General features: G+C 41.3%; 1 protein-coding gene across 3 annotated transcripts in view; it reads right to left on the bottom strand.

The window, feature by feature from the left end:
- Nucleotides 1-556: 556 nt before the first annotated feature.
- SPATA6L (spermatogenesis associated 6 like) overlaps nt 557-15,918 on the bottom strand; it is a 53,129-nt gene continuing 37,767 nt past the window's right edge. For 2 of the 3 annotated variants that reach the window (XM_090275839.1, XM_090275838.1), the window contains 6 exons: nt 14,018-14,052; nt 13,053-13,249; nt 7,916-8,009; nt 6,255-6,357; nt 1,653-1,819; nt 557-860 (listed from right to left, as the gene is read on the bottom strand). In XM_090275839.1, the coding sequence (XP_090131965.1) occupies nt 6,268-6,357; nt 7,916-8,009; nt 13,053-13,249; nt 14,018-14,052 (416 nt within the window). In that variant the 3' untranslated portion in view covers nt 557-860; nt 1,653-1,819; nt 6,255-6,267. Of the gene's footprint in view, nt 861-1,561; nt 1,820-6,254; nt 6,358-7,915; nt 8,010-13,052; nt 13,250-14,017; nt 14,053-15,918 lie in introns of those variants that run through there. The other variant, XM_090275837.1, reaches the window with a different exon arrangement.

Genomic DNA, 15,918 nt, shown 5'->3' with positions numbered 1-15,918 from the left:
CTATTTATAATTCATGGTCTACAGGCTTCAGCTAACTTTGAGTTATTCGGGTGACCATGGGGAAATGGCCTCATTGTATGGTGGCTTTGCTTAGAGGGCCCAGGCTCCATGAGGGTGATTTTCCCAAGAGTCTCTGCAAACCCAGACCCTGTGAAACATGTTTGAAAAATATGGTCCAGGCTTTGACAGATCGGCAACTGTGAAAGTCAAGAAAGGAATATTAAATTGAAGTAAGACAAGTGGGAATTTTTATTATGTTTAATGACACAGATCTTCCCAAAAGGAATCCAAACCCCAATATGTCACAAAATTATTCATGTTATTATATATTCCAAAAGCAAAATGTTTCAACTGCAACCCTGGAGAAATAAAAAGGTAAAATAGGAATAATTTAAATAGAGTTAGCAGACCAGAAAATGAGAAGCAGGCAGACTGAGTTGTGAACAACAACAACAAAACATCAAAAGACTTTATATAATGGTGGGTAATTAAAATATTGTCCACTAATTGAATTAAGGAGTTAATGCTCAAAAAACCTGAAAAGCACGTTGTCTGTTTTCCAAAGGTGCAATGTTTGTTGTAATATATACCTTTATTTGGCTGAAATTCTGAGAAGAGGATTAATGAGTTTTGTTTCATTGTTTTTGTTAGAGGAGGGTTTTTTCCTTTAATTTTTAATTTCCTTTTCCTAACTTACCTAATGAACCAATGCCTGTGGTCATAATGAGAAAAGAAGACTTGACTCTTCACTGTATCTTCCAGAACCAAATATGGTTGTAGGGTATGGCAGAGGGACGTGCTCAGGGTACGTAGGAAGGAAAGAGAAAGGTTTCCACTTTCAGGCCCTCTCTTCTCTGTGTCTGTACCCATGAAGACAAACGTGCCTCTAGTTTCACTTCATTCCTCTTCATCCTCTTCATGCTCCCAAACTGTGTAAGCGTTTCATAAAGGCACCCTTCTAACTAATTTTAAATGCAGTCTTGGCAGTCATATTTAAAAAGCCTATTTACTTACAAGTAGAGCTTTCAGAGAAATATCTGAGGAAGTTGTTGTTCCTCATGTAAATTTATTAAGAACTGCTGAACAAGAGGAGGGATAGTGACAGGAGAATGAATTTAGACTATAGTCCAAAGAAATTAGCCTCCTCCTAAAAATGTATCATAGAAATTGAACCTTTAAAGGAATATTTTAATTCTCCAGATGCAATCCTCCCTCTTCCTATGTTTTCAGTGGACTTCATGTACATAAAGCCTAACACTGAAAAACAAATAACAGAAAAAATCAAATTTACCAAAAAGAGAAAATCACCCCCTGGTGGAGAGCATTACAATCTTTTCCTAGAGAATTCATCAGGTTATTCCTCTAAATAGCAGCTTCCTCTAGCTAATGTAAATGTAAGTTGATTTGGAGTGAAAGAAATAGGAGGAGAATTGAGGAGGAAGGGAGGGAGAGAAGTAGAAAAAGAAAGAACTATTCAAGGACACCCCATGCCAAAAGTGAGAAGGCATCTTTCCAAGTACCTACCACTCAACTATTGTTATTTTCTATTTCAAGCTCCCATCACACACACAAACAAACTAAAACACAAATTTTCCAGCTTTACAAGAAAATATGAGCCTCTAACAATGAACACTTTAATCAACAACTCTTACCTGGTACAAAAGATTGAGCACAGGGTTTGATTTAAAGGGGATTAGACACCAGCAATTCCATACACATAACAAAAATTGTTCATTTCTTTAAATGTGTCAGTTGTCTGGATGAGGGAGTTCTTCATGATACTCCTCCAGCTTTGTTTCCATTTCCCCTACAGGTGGGACTGAGAAGAAGAGTAAACAATCAGCACAGCCAAGGACAAGAAGACCTCACCCTATCCTAATCTTGTCATGTCTCTCTTCCTTGGGATCACTTGGTGTCTGAGCCCCTTGTCCTGTGTTTCCAATGCAGAATGAGGGACTATTAGCAAGCATGACAAAGCAGCTGTGCGTTCTTGGGCAAGCTACCTGACCTCTTTGTACAATATGAGGATGATAATCAGCAGAGTATCCACCTCTGGAGAGTGTTATTATGAGGAGTTAGTATAGTCCTTGGCCCACTGTATACAAGAAGAAAGTGCTAGGTGTCACTGAACTAAACTGTTAAATATGCCCCCAATCAATTCTATTCTGTGGAACAATCATTTTTGAGCAGGGACCATATAGGATTGGGGGACATTCCAAGTCCCCTGTCCTCAAGGCACTGGCAGCCTACTGTAGAGATTCTCAATCCTAAATTTGCATCAGATTCCCCTAAAGAACAGTTTTAACAATACTGGGCACTGTGGCAGAGATTCCAATTAAATTGGTCTGAGGTGGAGTCTGGGCATCACTATTTTTCAGAGATCTTCCCACCACCCCCATGATTCTAATGCTCATGGAGGAATGCTGACCCAGGAACCTGCCTCATGGTTTGGGTGCACAGCCACTGCCTGTGGGGGCTGCTGGACTCCTGGGATGAAAGGACGTGAGTCATTATCCATTGAGTCAATCCCCACAAGCCACCAAATGACCAATCTCTCAGAGTCCAGTGACCAGATCAAAGAGGGAGGGTCCCTAAAGCTGGAGTTTAGACTCTGCAATCTGCCTTGCTTTTTGCTTTGGTTGTAACGGGGGTGAAGGAGCCCCTGTGGGAGGAAGTAAAATAGCTCCTGTCTGCCAGCAGAGATAGGTAAGATTGGAGGCCATACTAGCCACTGTGTTAGGAGCTGGGGGCCTAATGAGCCGTGATGGAATCAGAAAGCGGTGCTTCAGTTAATTTTTGCCCTTTTTTTTTTTTTTTTTTTCCTTTTCTTGGTTTATTTCCCTTTGGCTAGTCTTTAATTTTAGAAAAGTTTTGTGCTTTAATTCTTGTCTGTGCCTGCGTTCCTTGCTCACCCTCTGGTTTGGAGCATTACAAGTGGTTTAGCTCCCCCTGAAGGCCAGCCATGGTGGTGGAAACCGGGACCACAGGACACCGCTCCCAGTTATGGCCCACTCAGCAGGGCCAGAGTGGGTGTCATTTGGCCAGTCTCCCTTCCCTTCACAGGGACTTCCCTTCCAGTCCTCTGCCCCTTCCTTGGGGGAGTTTTCATAAGGAAAACCAATTACAGTACAAGGCTGAAGGAAACAATACTAAGTGGAGGCATGTGGAGGAGCAAAAGGCAGAGGCCCTGGTTCTGCTCAAGGGACCAGGAGGTTTCATAGAGGAGGGCCTTCCAAGCCCAGCCTTGAAAGTAGAATCTCAGTGAGTGCATACTGGACATGGGCAATCAGCTCACAGACTTGGTAAGAGCTGGGATACAGAGGTAATCATGCCTCTATGAGAACTAGGAATAACCTCTGTGTGTGTGTATTTATGGGATTTTTTTTGTTATGAAATTCACATAACATAAAGTTTATCATTTTAACCATTTTAAAATATACCACAGATAATCTGCTTTTAAAAAATCTTCACTCAAAGATATGTTTATTGATTTGAGAGAGAGAGAAAGAAAGAGAAAAACATCAATGTGAGAGAGAAATATCAATTGGTTGCTTCCTATATGCTCCCCAACCAGTAATCAAACACGCAACCCGAGTCTGTGCCCTGACTGGAATCAAACCTGCAGCTTCTTGGTGTACAGGATGATGCTCCAACCACCTGGGCCAAAACACCAAGTCCCAAACCATCCAGAATAAGGAGAAGTATATTCCAACCCCTTCTACTACTCATTTCTTCTACCCATTCCCTGGTCAGACAATTTTGTACTCATTATTTTTGGCTCAAGAATCCCTGGCCTTTTTGTAGTAAGAACCTACTTTTTCAATTCCCCTGAATCTTGAGATCACTAGGAAAACAGGAGAGGGAAATCTGATCAACAGTGAAACAGCAGAAGAGGAGAAGGGAAGGAAGGGACAAGAACTGGTGCTGCCCTCCAATCCCTCAGTGACTTGTGCCAGGAAGTGGGATGTGAGCGCCCTCAGGGGAAAAAGAAAAAGAAAGAAAAGGTTCTTGGAATCAAAGGTAGAATCTGAGGTGGGCAATGATTAAACATATTAGTATCTTGGGTGAGTTCGTTAACTAAATATTGACAGCGCCTCCTGTATTCACAATATCATCTTTGTGATTCCTGACAAAATGTCCCATTCTAGAAATGAGAACACAGAAGCTTATTCTAGGGTGGGAGGGTTCAGGGCAGCACTATTTTTTTTAAATGGTGCTGCAAGCAGAAGGGCTTCCTTGAGAAAAGCAGGGAAAAAGGCGTGTAGCGGAAACCCAATGGGTCTTCTGCCAAATTCCTCTCTGGGACTGTTTCCCGAACTCATGGCAGGACTGGGGCTCTCCCGCATTAGCTGCTTGACCTTGCTTGTTTGGGTCTTCTCTGGATTCACTGTGATATCAACATCGCTCTAATAAATGCCCTATTTGCTTAAGACGGCCAAAGTCACCTGGGTTTTTTATAACCACGAAAACCTTCAGTACCACAGCCCTCCAGGACCTCTGCCTCCCCAGGGATCTGTGACCAAGAAGTGGATATAAAACCATTGGATGGGATCTTGTGTTATACTGGAAACCCACTTTCTAAAAATGTACTAATTTTTTTCTCACCTTCTCTATCCCCTCCCATCAGTGTCTACATATCAGCTGATTCAGGGCCTTAGTAACTCAGTGTCACCTGTGTTGAATTTCAGTGAAATTTGGCATTTGGTAATTATGTGGGCCATGCTTCCTAAGTGGTAATTATGTGACTTGTGTTCCGTATAACCACCTAATAAATGCCTAGATGACTGTTTTGGCAACCAGACATGAAGTGGCCCAAATCCATCCTTTAATCTACCAAGCAGCCTGCAGGATGGACAATTACTGAGCTGTCCCCCACATTCCTCTCTGCTGAAGTTGGGGGTTCTGGCCAGCCCTGGGGCCCTCAAACCAGATTTTCAGGAGCCTGACCCTAACTAAGTAAAAACCTAGCATATCATCCCACACTCCTTTATTGTTTAAAAAGGCTTGCAATTATTTTGAAATTGCTAGAATGAGGGACTTCATCATACAGCACCAAAGGATCCTTGTGGGAGACATTCACAGAAATGTCCCAAAACTCTCCTGGGGTTCCAAAGGGCTTGCTCTGTCTTTCTCCTCAGGGGTCTCCTATTACATACTTTAGGTTTGGAGAAGCAACAAAATGCAATGGTTTGAAAGCATGGTTGCAGAAGCCAGACTACCCAGGTTCCTATTCCAGCTGTGCCATTCCCTAGTCATGTCACCTTGAGCAAGGCACCTGAGTGCTGTGCCTCAGTTTCCCTATCCATAAAATGGAAGCAATGATAGTAACTACTTCATAGGATTGCGAGAATTAAACATTAACTCATTTAATACCTGTGAAGTATCTGGACTAGTTCCTGACTCTCACGAAGCACTTGATAATGAAGAGCTATTATTATTTTGGGCCTGGGTTAGGAATGGAAAAGAAGAGAATACCTGAGAAATGAAGACACCTCCCACTATATGGCCAACTACTTGCCACATATCTGAATTCTAGACTTGCCTCATTACCTCATTCAACATTCACTCATAAAAAATAATTACTGAGCACCAACGCCAGTGGAAAGTCATCTGATACAAAGGTGGCAGCAGGTAGGGAGAGGAAGTTAGGTTCTTATTGAGAGCACAGGCCTAGCATGTGTGGTTGAACTTACCTGAGTTAAATGAGATTCCACTGTAGTGCACTAAATGCCAGCTATAAAAAAGTGAGAAGAGACAGGTTTCACTCAAGTAGAAAGGGACAGACTTTTAAGCAATAAACCCATATAAATATATAACAACAAACTGTGCCATACGCTATAAAAGTGCACGGTGCTGGAAAAATGGGGGGGTATGCCTTTGAAGGGGTGGAAGTGTCATAGAAAGTCATGAGACTCAAAGGATAAACAGAAGTGACCCAAGCAGGATCAGAAGAGTATTCCAGGAAGAGAGAGCAACATGTGCAAAGGCATCAGAGCAGGAAAACACTTGTGTTCCAGGAGCTGAGAAGAGGGGCCATTAGAAAATGAGAGAGAGACAGAGATATAAGAGGAGGCACGAGAGCTGGAACATAACGACATATATTCTGTCATTACCATTCTGTGTGAAGGAAGAACGTGGTTCTTAGGTCTCTTTCTCACGTGTCCACCACATTTTCTAGTTACCTCGTGTTGACAGCAGGAAACTAAAATTATTTTAGCAAATGATGATAAGAAGCACTTAAGCTGCTTACTTACATAAGACATCAGATTAAAAATATCTCCGTGTACACACTGGGTAGTTCTTCAGAGGGTAGTTTGGTCTTTCAAGGGTATGATTTACTTCAGAGGTAAAATCTTGCTATAATAAAAACAAATGGAGCAACTGCATTACTCATAATGTAATATAGATTAATGATAGCACAATGTGTAGTTTTGCATTTAAAAGGTGTATGAATCCCGTATACTCTGTATGTGTGGGGTTCACATATGTAGGGTTCACATACATGTGTGTACATAGGTACTCTTCTTTTCTTCTCTTTCTTCCTCTTTCTCCTCCCTTCCTTCCTTTATTCTCTCCTCCTCTCATCCTCCCTTCCTTTCTTTTTACATTTTAAAGGGATTTCCTTACTTGGAAAGACTGTGACTTTTCAGAGAGTAAGTAAAGTAATCCACTGCGCCTGTGGTTAGAGTAATCGTTATTCATTTAAAATGTAAATCTAGGGTATGCCAGCATTTTTAAATAAGTCAGGATAATCAATTCAACTACATGATATGGTGAAATCCAACCACTGCAGGCACTGTTAACCTTTCATCTGATTTCTTTTGAAACTATGACAGGTCACTTAGCTAATAGCTGTAGACAAAGTAATGGCCATATCTCTACCTGTGAAACAAAAACACTCCCCACAACCCCACAAAAGATCAAACAGCCAAAACACCTTATTAACTTCGAGAAAAGAGCAAAGATAGGGAATATATAAAATGAGGTCAATTTAACCAAGCTGCTGAAATTATTAACATTATAGTTTCAGGCATGAGGAAAAAAAAACCATTTTTGTTCTAACCAGCCTGGGAATTTAACTTTTTTTTTTAACTTTCCAGTCCTGCATCAATGCCTGGACCACCAGGTAACCCTCTTATTATTCCCTGAAGGACTCATGTATACATCCACCTGACACCTAGATCACTGGACGTGACCAGACCTCCTGGTGCCCATCATCCTTCATCCTGACTGGCTGCCATCTGACTGATAAACAACCATTCTGGGCCAGTCCTAGGGCCAAGAATGTAGGACTGATAACTCTCAAGAATGTACTTTTTACTGTAAGAATTCTAACTTTTTTCTCTTCTTTGGAACACCAGTGTTTTGCCTGGCTGTTTCCAGTTTGTAAACTCTAGGACCCTTGAATAAATCTATCATTTATTTCTAGGAAAACCACCAGACTCATTTTAAATTTGTTCAACAGCTTTTAGGAAAACTTTCTCCCATACTGTGTCCTTACACAGACTACACACACTGCTCTGGGTTCCTCCCTGGACCAGAATTTCTGTGCATGGTGGAAGAGAATGTGCTTTGGACCAGTTACTCTGTCTTCTCTAAGTCCTTTGAAAGGACTCTCTTCCCTCTTGCTGCAGGACTCCTCTTGATGCATGCTGTACTTCAAATTAGCTGCTACTCATTGTTCAGTTCCAAGCTCCATTGTCTCTCCCTAGGGAAGCCTGCTCTGACTCCCAACTGAGCCAACAACCCCTTTTCATACACTCCTTGGACACCATGTACTCTTCTTGGTAAGTGTCACAATTCTACATTTATATCTGCAGTTACTTGATTAATGTCCGTCTCCCCCACTGAACTGTAAGTCTCAGTTCCCATACTATTCTGCCAGCAAAGATCTAATTTGACCAAAAGCCCTAACCTTGTTTAGGTGCCGTTGAGCTCTGTGGGATGTCAGAAGACTGCATACCCTTTCGTGGATCTTCTTCCATGTGGACTGAGAATCAGGGTGGAACCTGCTCAACAGATTAAACAGGGTGAAATATTATGCCCCTAATAAAAAGCATAGTTAGAGTACATAACAATATGTGTTGATACTTATAACTTAATAGTAAGAAAAGAGCAGCAACATACAAAATAGTATGCGTAGTATGCTTTCAATGTCTTTATTAAACCTGTGTATAGGAAAATCACTGGTAATAAAAACCACCAAGATATTAACAATTGTTTGTTTTTGGATGTATGGCTGTGAGTGACTTTATTCTTTGTTCTTTACTATGTATTTTAGATATTTTGCTAAAGAACAAATCCTGTTTTTACATTCAAAAATTTAATCCAAAATTTTAATACAAACTTTAATCCCATTGTTTTCCACCATAAGGGGTTTATTTTATATCTCATTTGCTTTAGGCCAACCAGACCCAACCTTCAGCACAGGTCTTACAGCATTTTTCAGTTCCTCAGACTTGATGCATTTCCTCCTCCCAGAGGCATTTGCCAACACTGCTCCCTCTGCCTAGAGTGTTGCCACCCCCAACCCTATCCCAATTCATGTTAACACCTACCCACTCTCCAGAGCTCAGTTCAAGTATTAATTTCTTGGGGAAGTCCTTCCTGATTCCTTACATGTAAAGGAAATCACCTTCTCTATTTTACGCATTTGGAGTCTCTTTATCCCTTATTCATTGCACTTCCCCTAGTGGACACTTCGTCATTATTTGATTAATGTCTCTTTCTGCTCCTAGACTGAAATTGGGACTGCAACTCTTGGGTCAATAGATCATCCTGTGGCTTCATAGGTATTGAATACCACGGTAGATGTATTTAATAAATATTTCTTGAGTGATTGAATTCATCCATTCATTTGATGAATTCATTTATGCATTTTCAGAAGGAAGTGGGTAACAACTCCTAAATTCTGAGGCAGAATTAGCAATTTGATTATGAAAATCTTGTTTCCACAAAACACCTAAAGAATTTTAGCAGTTTGGATAAAATTATTCTTTTTAAAAATATTTTGTTTATTTATTTTTAGAGAGAAGGGAGGGGAGGGAAAAAGAGAGGGAGAGAAACATCAGTGTGTTTGCCTCTCACATACCCTCAACTGGGGACCTGGCCCGCAACCCAGGCATGTGCCCTGATTGGGAATCGAACCAGCAACCCTTTTGTTCATAGGCTGGCACTCAATCCACTGAGCCACACCAGCCAAGGCTAAAAGTATTCTCTTTAATTAACGTAAAATAAACATTAGAAATAACAGGAACATTTGGGAATTAATCAGTGGTTACTATGGCTGCCACATTATTGAGCCCTTGAGCCCCCTCTACTTAGTTTGGGACCAACATCTGGGCAATCCATCCTGGCTCTCTCTGTAACAAGCACATTCCACTGGTTTCCAGGGAGACAAGACCAAGAGTATTGCTGGATCTACACAAATCCATAACCAACTCAGAAAAACAACTCAGCAAATGAAAGCATCACATGAAGCACTACCCATGTTTAAGAAAAGGCCAGGCAGATCATTTCTATACTTCTCTAAGAATTTTTAAGAGGAAGGAATAAAAATATTTTCAAGCTATAAATAAAGCTAGCATCTAAAGAGAGCCATTGACTGGACACTATAAATGTTTTTTCATAGGTGTTGAGCAACCAGTACCAAAACAATTCCTACAATTTGTTAGCATTATTATATACGATCAATACTACATTTAAAGATCTCTGAGAACGAGTCAACAGACAGGAGCAGTGCTGTGCCTTTATTACAGCTTTCTCCTTGTGCAGTGAAAGAGTGAATATGTATGCTGAGGGGATATGACACTATCCAGATGACATAGATAGGAAACAGGCTCAAGAGTGTTCTTCCATCCTTTGGGACTACTGTTTTTCAACCTACTAATTAAAGGGGTTTCTACTTCCTCCATTAAAACCTTGGACTGATTCTCATTCCAAAATGTCTCCTAATTCATCCCTGCAACCTTAGCCTTTACTGATTTCAGTATTAAGTTAGCAAAAACTCAAAAGGTATTTCAAATGCACTCCTGTGATCTGGGTACAGTGAGACTGGTCCCAATTGTGCTAAAGTGAAAAGCACAGTGAGTGAGGTTGAGGCATGGTACTAGTAGCACTTAGTATTCCAGAGGCTGCCTCTGTGATCCTGCTGAAGTCAACAGGGAATGGACTCACCCCAAAGAATACAAAGGATACCCTACATTCAAAACAGCTATCTTACTTCCAGTCAAGATGAAGGCACAGGTAAACACGGCTTGCCTCCTTGCACAACCACATCAAAATTACAACCAAACTACAGAACAACCATCACTCAGAACCACCAGAAATTGAGTTGAATGCAAGTCCAATAACTATGGAATTAAAGAAATTACATCCATCCAGACTGGTAAGAGGGGTGCAGACATGGAAGGGACTGGGTCCACTTCCATGTGTGGTGGATAAAAACTTGGGAAGAATATCTCAGGAGTGAGGAGTCCCACCCAACACCAGGTCCAGAACCACTGCCCAAAACCAGACCCAGGACCCCCAACCCAGATATCCAGTGCCAGGAAGATAAGTCCCCATAACTTCAGGCTGCAAAAAACCAGCAGGCATTGTCATTGGAAGAAACTTCTGGAGTCCCAAGCAGTTCCTCTTAAAGGACCCACACAAGGACTTATTCAGACTTACTCTGAGCTCTAGCCCCGGGGTAGCAGCTTGAAAGGCACCAGTGGCATACAGGGAGGAACTGAAGTGTCTGGCACCAGGGCAATCACTGGGGGTCAGCTTTCTCCTACACAGAACTATAGGCAGAGGCCATTGGGTTTTTTTTGTTTTTTTTTTTTATTTTCTGAGCCCTCTCACCACATAGTCACAGAGTCAGCAGGCAGGTACTATATCTGAGACTCCATCAATTTGGCTAACACTGTTTTCCCTGCCCTGGAGATCCCCTGAGCTCTATCCCACCCAATTTATGGACCCCACTCAAGCTATTAACAGTGACTTTTCCATATGAATGGCTGGTCTTGGCTCATGCTTCACAACTTCCTAAATCCTCTCAAACAAGCAACAAGCCAGCCTCAGTAAGCCCCAAACCCCAGCCCCTTTGCCTCTTGCTAAGTGGTCCCAGGCAAACACCAGCAACAGTCAGCCTAAGATAAGAGCTTGGTTTCACCTGGGAATCTCTAAGCCTAGCACAAGTAGAAGCCACCTCAGATTGCTTTACAGCTCATGCAGTGTGGCCCTGGGCAGAACACAGGCAGGAGCTGACCTTGGCCTGAACCACCTGGGGAACCCCAGAACCTGCACACCCGGTGGACAGCTACAGACCATGTCAGGGTACCACTACCCTGCCCCTGCAGAGCTAATCCTCCATGGAGGGCGGAGGTTGGTGGTCAGTGGTCACAGCCAGTCCTTGCAACTCACTAACCTGGGTAAATGCCTCCCAGTGATCTGCCAACAGCAACCAAGGTTCAACTACAAGAGGACAGTGTACTCATCCCACATGAAGGGCACACACTGAGTACCCAGCTTGTGTCACTGGACCCTACAGGACACCTACTACATTAGGCCACACACCAAGACAGGGAGTCATAGCAGCTCTACCTAATACATAGAAACAAACACTGGGAGGCTACCAAGATGAGGAGACAAAGAAACATAGCCCAAGTGAAAGAACAGATCAAAACTCCAGAAAAAGAACTAAACAAGATGGAGATAAGCAACCTACCAGATGCAGAGTTTAAAACTCTGGTTATAAGGATGCTCAAGGAACTTAGTGAGGACCTCAACAGCATAAAAAAGATCCAATCAGAAACAAAGGATACATTAATTAAAATAAAGAACAATTTATAGGGAAATAAGAGTAGAGTGGATGAAACCAAGAATCAAATCAAAGATTTGAAACATAAGGAAGCCAAAAACAACCAATTAGAAGAGCAAGAAGAAAAAAGAATTAAAAAAAGAAGAGGACAGTATAAGCAGCCTCTGGAACAACCTCAAGAGGTCTAACATTCAGGTCATAGGGGTGCCAGAAGGAGAAGAGAAAGAGCAAGAAATTGAAAACCTATTTGAAAAAATAATGAAAGAAAACTTCCCTAAGTTGGTGAAGGAAATAGACATGCAAGTCCAGGAAGCACAGAGAGTCCCAAACAAGATGGATGCAAAGAGGCCCACTCCAAGACACATCATAATTAAAATGCCAAAGATTAAAGATAAAGAGAGAATCTTAAAAGTAGCAAGAGAAAAGAAGTTAATTACCTATAGGGGAGTTCCCCTAAGACTGTCAGCTGATTTCTCAAAATAAATTTTGCAGGCCAGAAGGGATTGGCAAGACATATTCAAAGTCATGGAAAGCAGGGACCTACAGCCAAGATTGCTCAACCCAGCAAAGCTATCATTTAGAATCAAAGGATGTATAAAGAGCTTCCCAGGCAAGAAAAAGCTAAACGAGTTTATCACCACCAAACTAATATTACATGAAATGTTGAAGGGTCTTCTTTAAGAAGAAGAGCCCTGGTCAGGTAGCTCAGTTGGTTGGAGCACTGTTCCATACTTTAAAAGATTGTGGGTTCGATGCCCAGTCAGGATACATACTTAGGTTGCAGATTCAATCCCTGATCAGGGGGACATACAGGAGGCAACACATATCCTTGGATAAGAACTTTTAAAAAAAGCAAAACTATGAATAATGAAATGCAATAAAATGACAATAAATATAGATTATCAACAATTGACTCTAAAAAACAAAACAAAACAAATGAACAAACAGAACAGAAAAAGACTCATAGATACAGAGAAGGTTGCCAGATTGGAGGTGGGTTGAGGGATGGATGAAAAGGTGAAGGGATTAAAAAGTGCAAATTTGTTGTTCCAGAATAGTCTTGGAGAATAGTACAGCATAGGGATTATAGTCGATAATATTCTAATAACCATTGAAGGAATAAAAATTTTTCATATCATGGTGTCCCCAGCTGAAGATTCCTGAGGAAGCAAATTGGTGAAGTGATGGGCTTTACTCCTGCCAGAACACAGGCACTATTCAAGCAAAGGGCGGGGAGCTTGCTGCTGACCTTTCTTGGAGAAGGGGTGGATCCAGATGAGGGCTGGGAGATCTGGAGTGCTGGGAGGTGGCAAATGAAGTTCCCAGGTGGAAATCGGCATCCCCTTGGTTACCGTAACTGGGTGAGGGCTTTCCAAACTTACTTGAATGTAATGGTGGTGGTGATTTGTTCCTTAAAACAATCCGTTCATCTGGCTCTTTGATAACCTGAATGACAACGTGCATTATTCTTTTGTTGTAGTTTTGCTTTTGTTTGCTTAATTCAAAGCTGGGTGGGGTGGGACAAGGATGAGAACTGGGGGCAAGGTGATGGAATACCTGTCCTGGGGGTCTCCTGCTAGAAATAGGGGTGGGAGTACAGAAGACTAGAGACAAAATGCTGAGGAGTCAAGGTCAAGGAAAAATAACTAAAATTCTATATGTCTGGCATGTATATATTAACAAGCCAAAACAAACTCATGCTCTAAACTTTGATTTGTGAGAACTGGGGATTATTGGGTTTTGGAAAGATAATAATTTTTAAACAAAACATTTCAATGCTCTGACATAAGAAGCCCACTCCATTTTCTTTGCATACATCTGTCCTCATGTTGTAACACAGAACTTCTCTTCTTCACCTTGACAACAATCAAACTTCAAGAATAAGTGATTTACCACCTCTATGTATAAAAATATTTGATAGAGAAAGAGCAATGAAAATTCTACTAATAAAGTAGGTATTGGGCCTATGTATATACACTCACTAGTGATTCATCCTACAAATGCAAAAAGTTTATATGAGGTGAACAAAAAAACTAAAGCAAAACAAAGTAGACAGAGGAGCCTGGGGACCTCTTAAACTCCAGTTAAACTATAGCACCTCCATAATCAACACTAGCTAGAAATATACTTTTCACCATTCACTGGAGAAAGCACAGTAACTGACATTAAATAGCTGGAAATAAATTATTTTACAAATGCTACTTCTAAAATTACCTTTGCATTAGCTGCAAGGCTGTCAAGAGAAGATGCTAGAAGAAAGAGGAACAGGTGATTCAATGACTCATTATTACCAGTTACCCCCTAAAACTGCTGTTACACTTATTCTACGGCAGTACAAAAATATTACGTGATGAATTATTAGAAAACTTAAATGCTCCCTTGCAAATTACACAACCGTTTTTAAGTCTCCCTTGAGTCGCAGCAATTCTATCCAAGTTTTTCTGTCCTCTTGAGGTCAACAATGACGTTATATTCTTAATGACAACACATATGGATATGGGAAGGGTAAAAGGGAGACTAAAGTAAAACAATAAGTTCAGTAACCCATAAACAGCCCAGAAAACTCATATTTGCCCAGGTACTCAGAACCTAAAAGAAAGCCATGTAGTTCAAATATAAAATTCATATATTCTGCCACTTCTGCCATCCCCTTTATATTTGATTTTTGTGGAATCCTATTTATGCAGAAACTCTTGAGTACACTTGTTCAGGGTAGACATAAATGTTAAATCAAGACAATGAATATGTAAGAGCTTGGAGAGACATGACACAGCAGAAGGATAAATCATTGTGATTACCCTGAAGACTCAAAATAAGTAAGTAGACCCAATGCCAGAGAATGGTAAGAATGACTAGGAAGTAAATAATTTCATACACATAAACAAAACCAAGACTAAATTGGATTTTTCCAGGTTAAGAAATAAAATGTTTTTGAATTGCATATCTGCAAGGCTACGCTAAGGCTCCCCTGGCTGCCTCCAGTGTGACTGGGGCTTAAGCAGTGGAGAGGGGCTTTTCCTGACTTCTGTTCTCCCTTGCGCCACCAGCAGTAAGAAGAAAGCTATAAAAAGGGATTTTAAGGCGTGGAAACTGTCAGAGAAGGGCATGCATGTATACGTGTATCCCTCTTATCCCAGAAGCTCTCTTCTCCCAGCAGAGCAGGAAATCAGCAATGCTAAGGCCTCTTTCAGCCATAACCACAAACCTGTCCTACAGTCCCCTTGCTTGTGGTTTTGAGTACTGTACTTCCTTCAACAGGGGGCTTTGTGTTTTTTTCCTTTGCTTCTCAAAGTGCAGTCCATGGACCAGCTCTATCGGTATCACCTGGAAGCTTGTTAGAAAAGAAAGATCACAGGCCCCACCCCAGCTTTACTGAATCAGAATCTGCAATTTAACAAGATACCCAGGTGATTCAAATGCACATTTAAATTTGAGAAGCACTGCTTTAGTCTACCTTAGGCCTGGATGAATGAGTTGACAGGTGACCTAAGCAAACGTATGGCTTGGAAGCTACAGGTTCTGAGCCCAGGGGTCTGAATGTCTTCTCTAAATGTAGGCTTGCCAAAAACTTGGTGTGTGACCTGTACACATTCTGTAATCTCTCTGGAACCTTAGTTCTCCACCTGCCAGGATTAAGGAAAGATAAAGGCTGGGACCAATATTATGCATGAGTCCTATCATAATTGGGCCAGCATTAAGCCCAACTTGTCTTCTCCAGGAAAGGACATTTGCTATTGCTTAATTCCACGGTAATAGGAAAGACAGTGTTGCTTTTATAGGCTACCCTCGTGATTTTCAATCCAAAGGACTTAAATTAAATGTCAGAAGTGCTAAAGCACTTTCTGTGTGAAGTCGTACACTGTCCTTGGTTGGCTGCAGTAGAACAGTCAACTGTCTTCAGTTACCATAAGAGACTGTGCAGCCCTTTAAATATATAAACCTTTAAGCCTAAAATAGGAAACCCTGTTGTCAGGGATGGTAGCAGTCCAGTCCCACCAGGAGTTAAGAGAATGGGCCACTACTATCCCTTTCTAGCCCAAGAATTTTTATTAAGTTCAGCAATGGTTGAACTTCACTGTGTTGAGCTTCAGTATTGACACAGTTCATGTATTTCA

Source organism: Furipterus horrens, unplaced genomic scaffold (assembly GCF_987537825.1).
Source record: "Furipterus horrens unplaced genomic scaffold, mFurHor1.1.pri manual_scaffold_4, whole genome shotgun sequence".
NCBI classification, from domain to species: domain Eukaryota; kingdom Metazoa; phylum Chordata; class Mammalia; order Chiroptera; family Furipteridae; genus Furipterus; species Furipterus horrens.
This window is presented reverse-complemented; position numbering and strand designations above follow the sequence as displayed.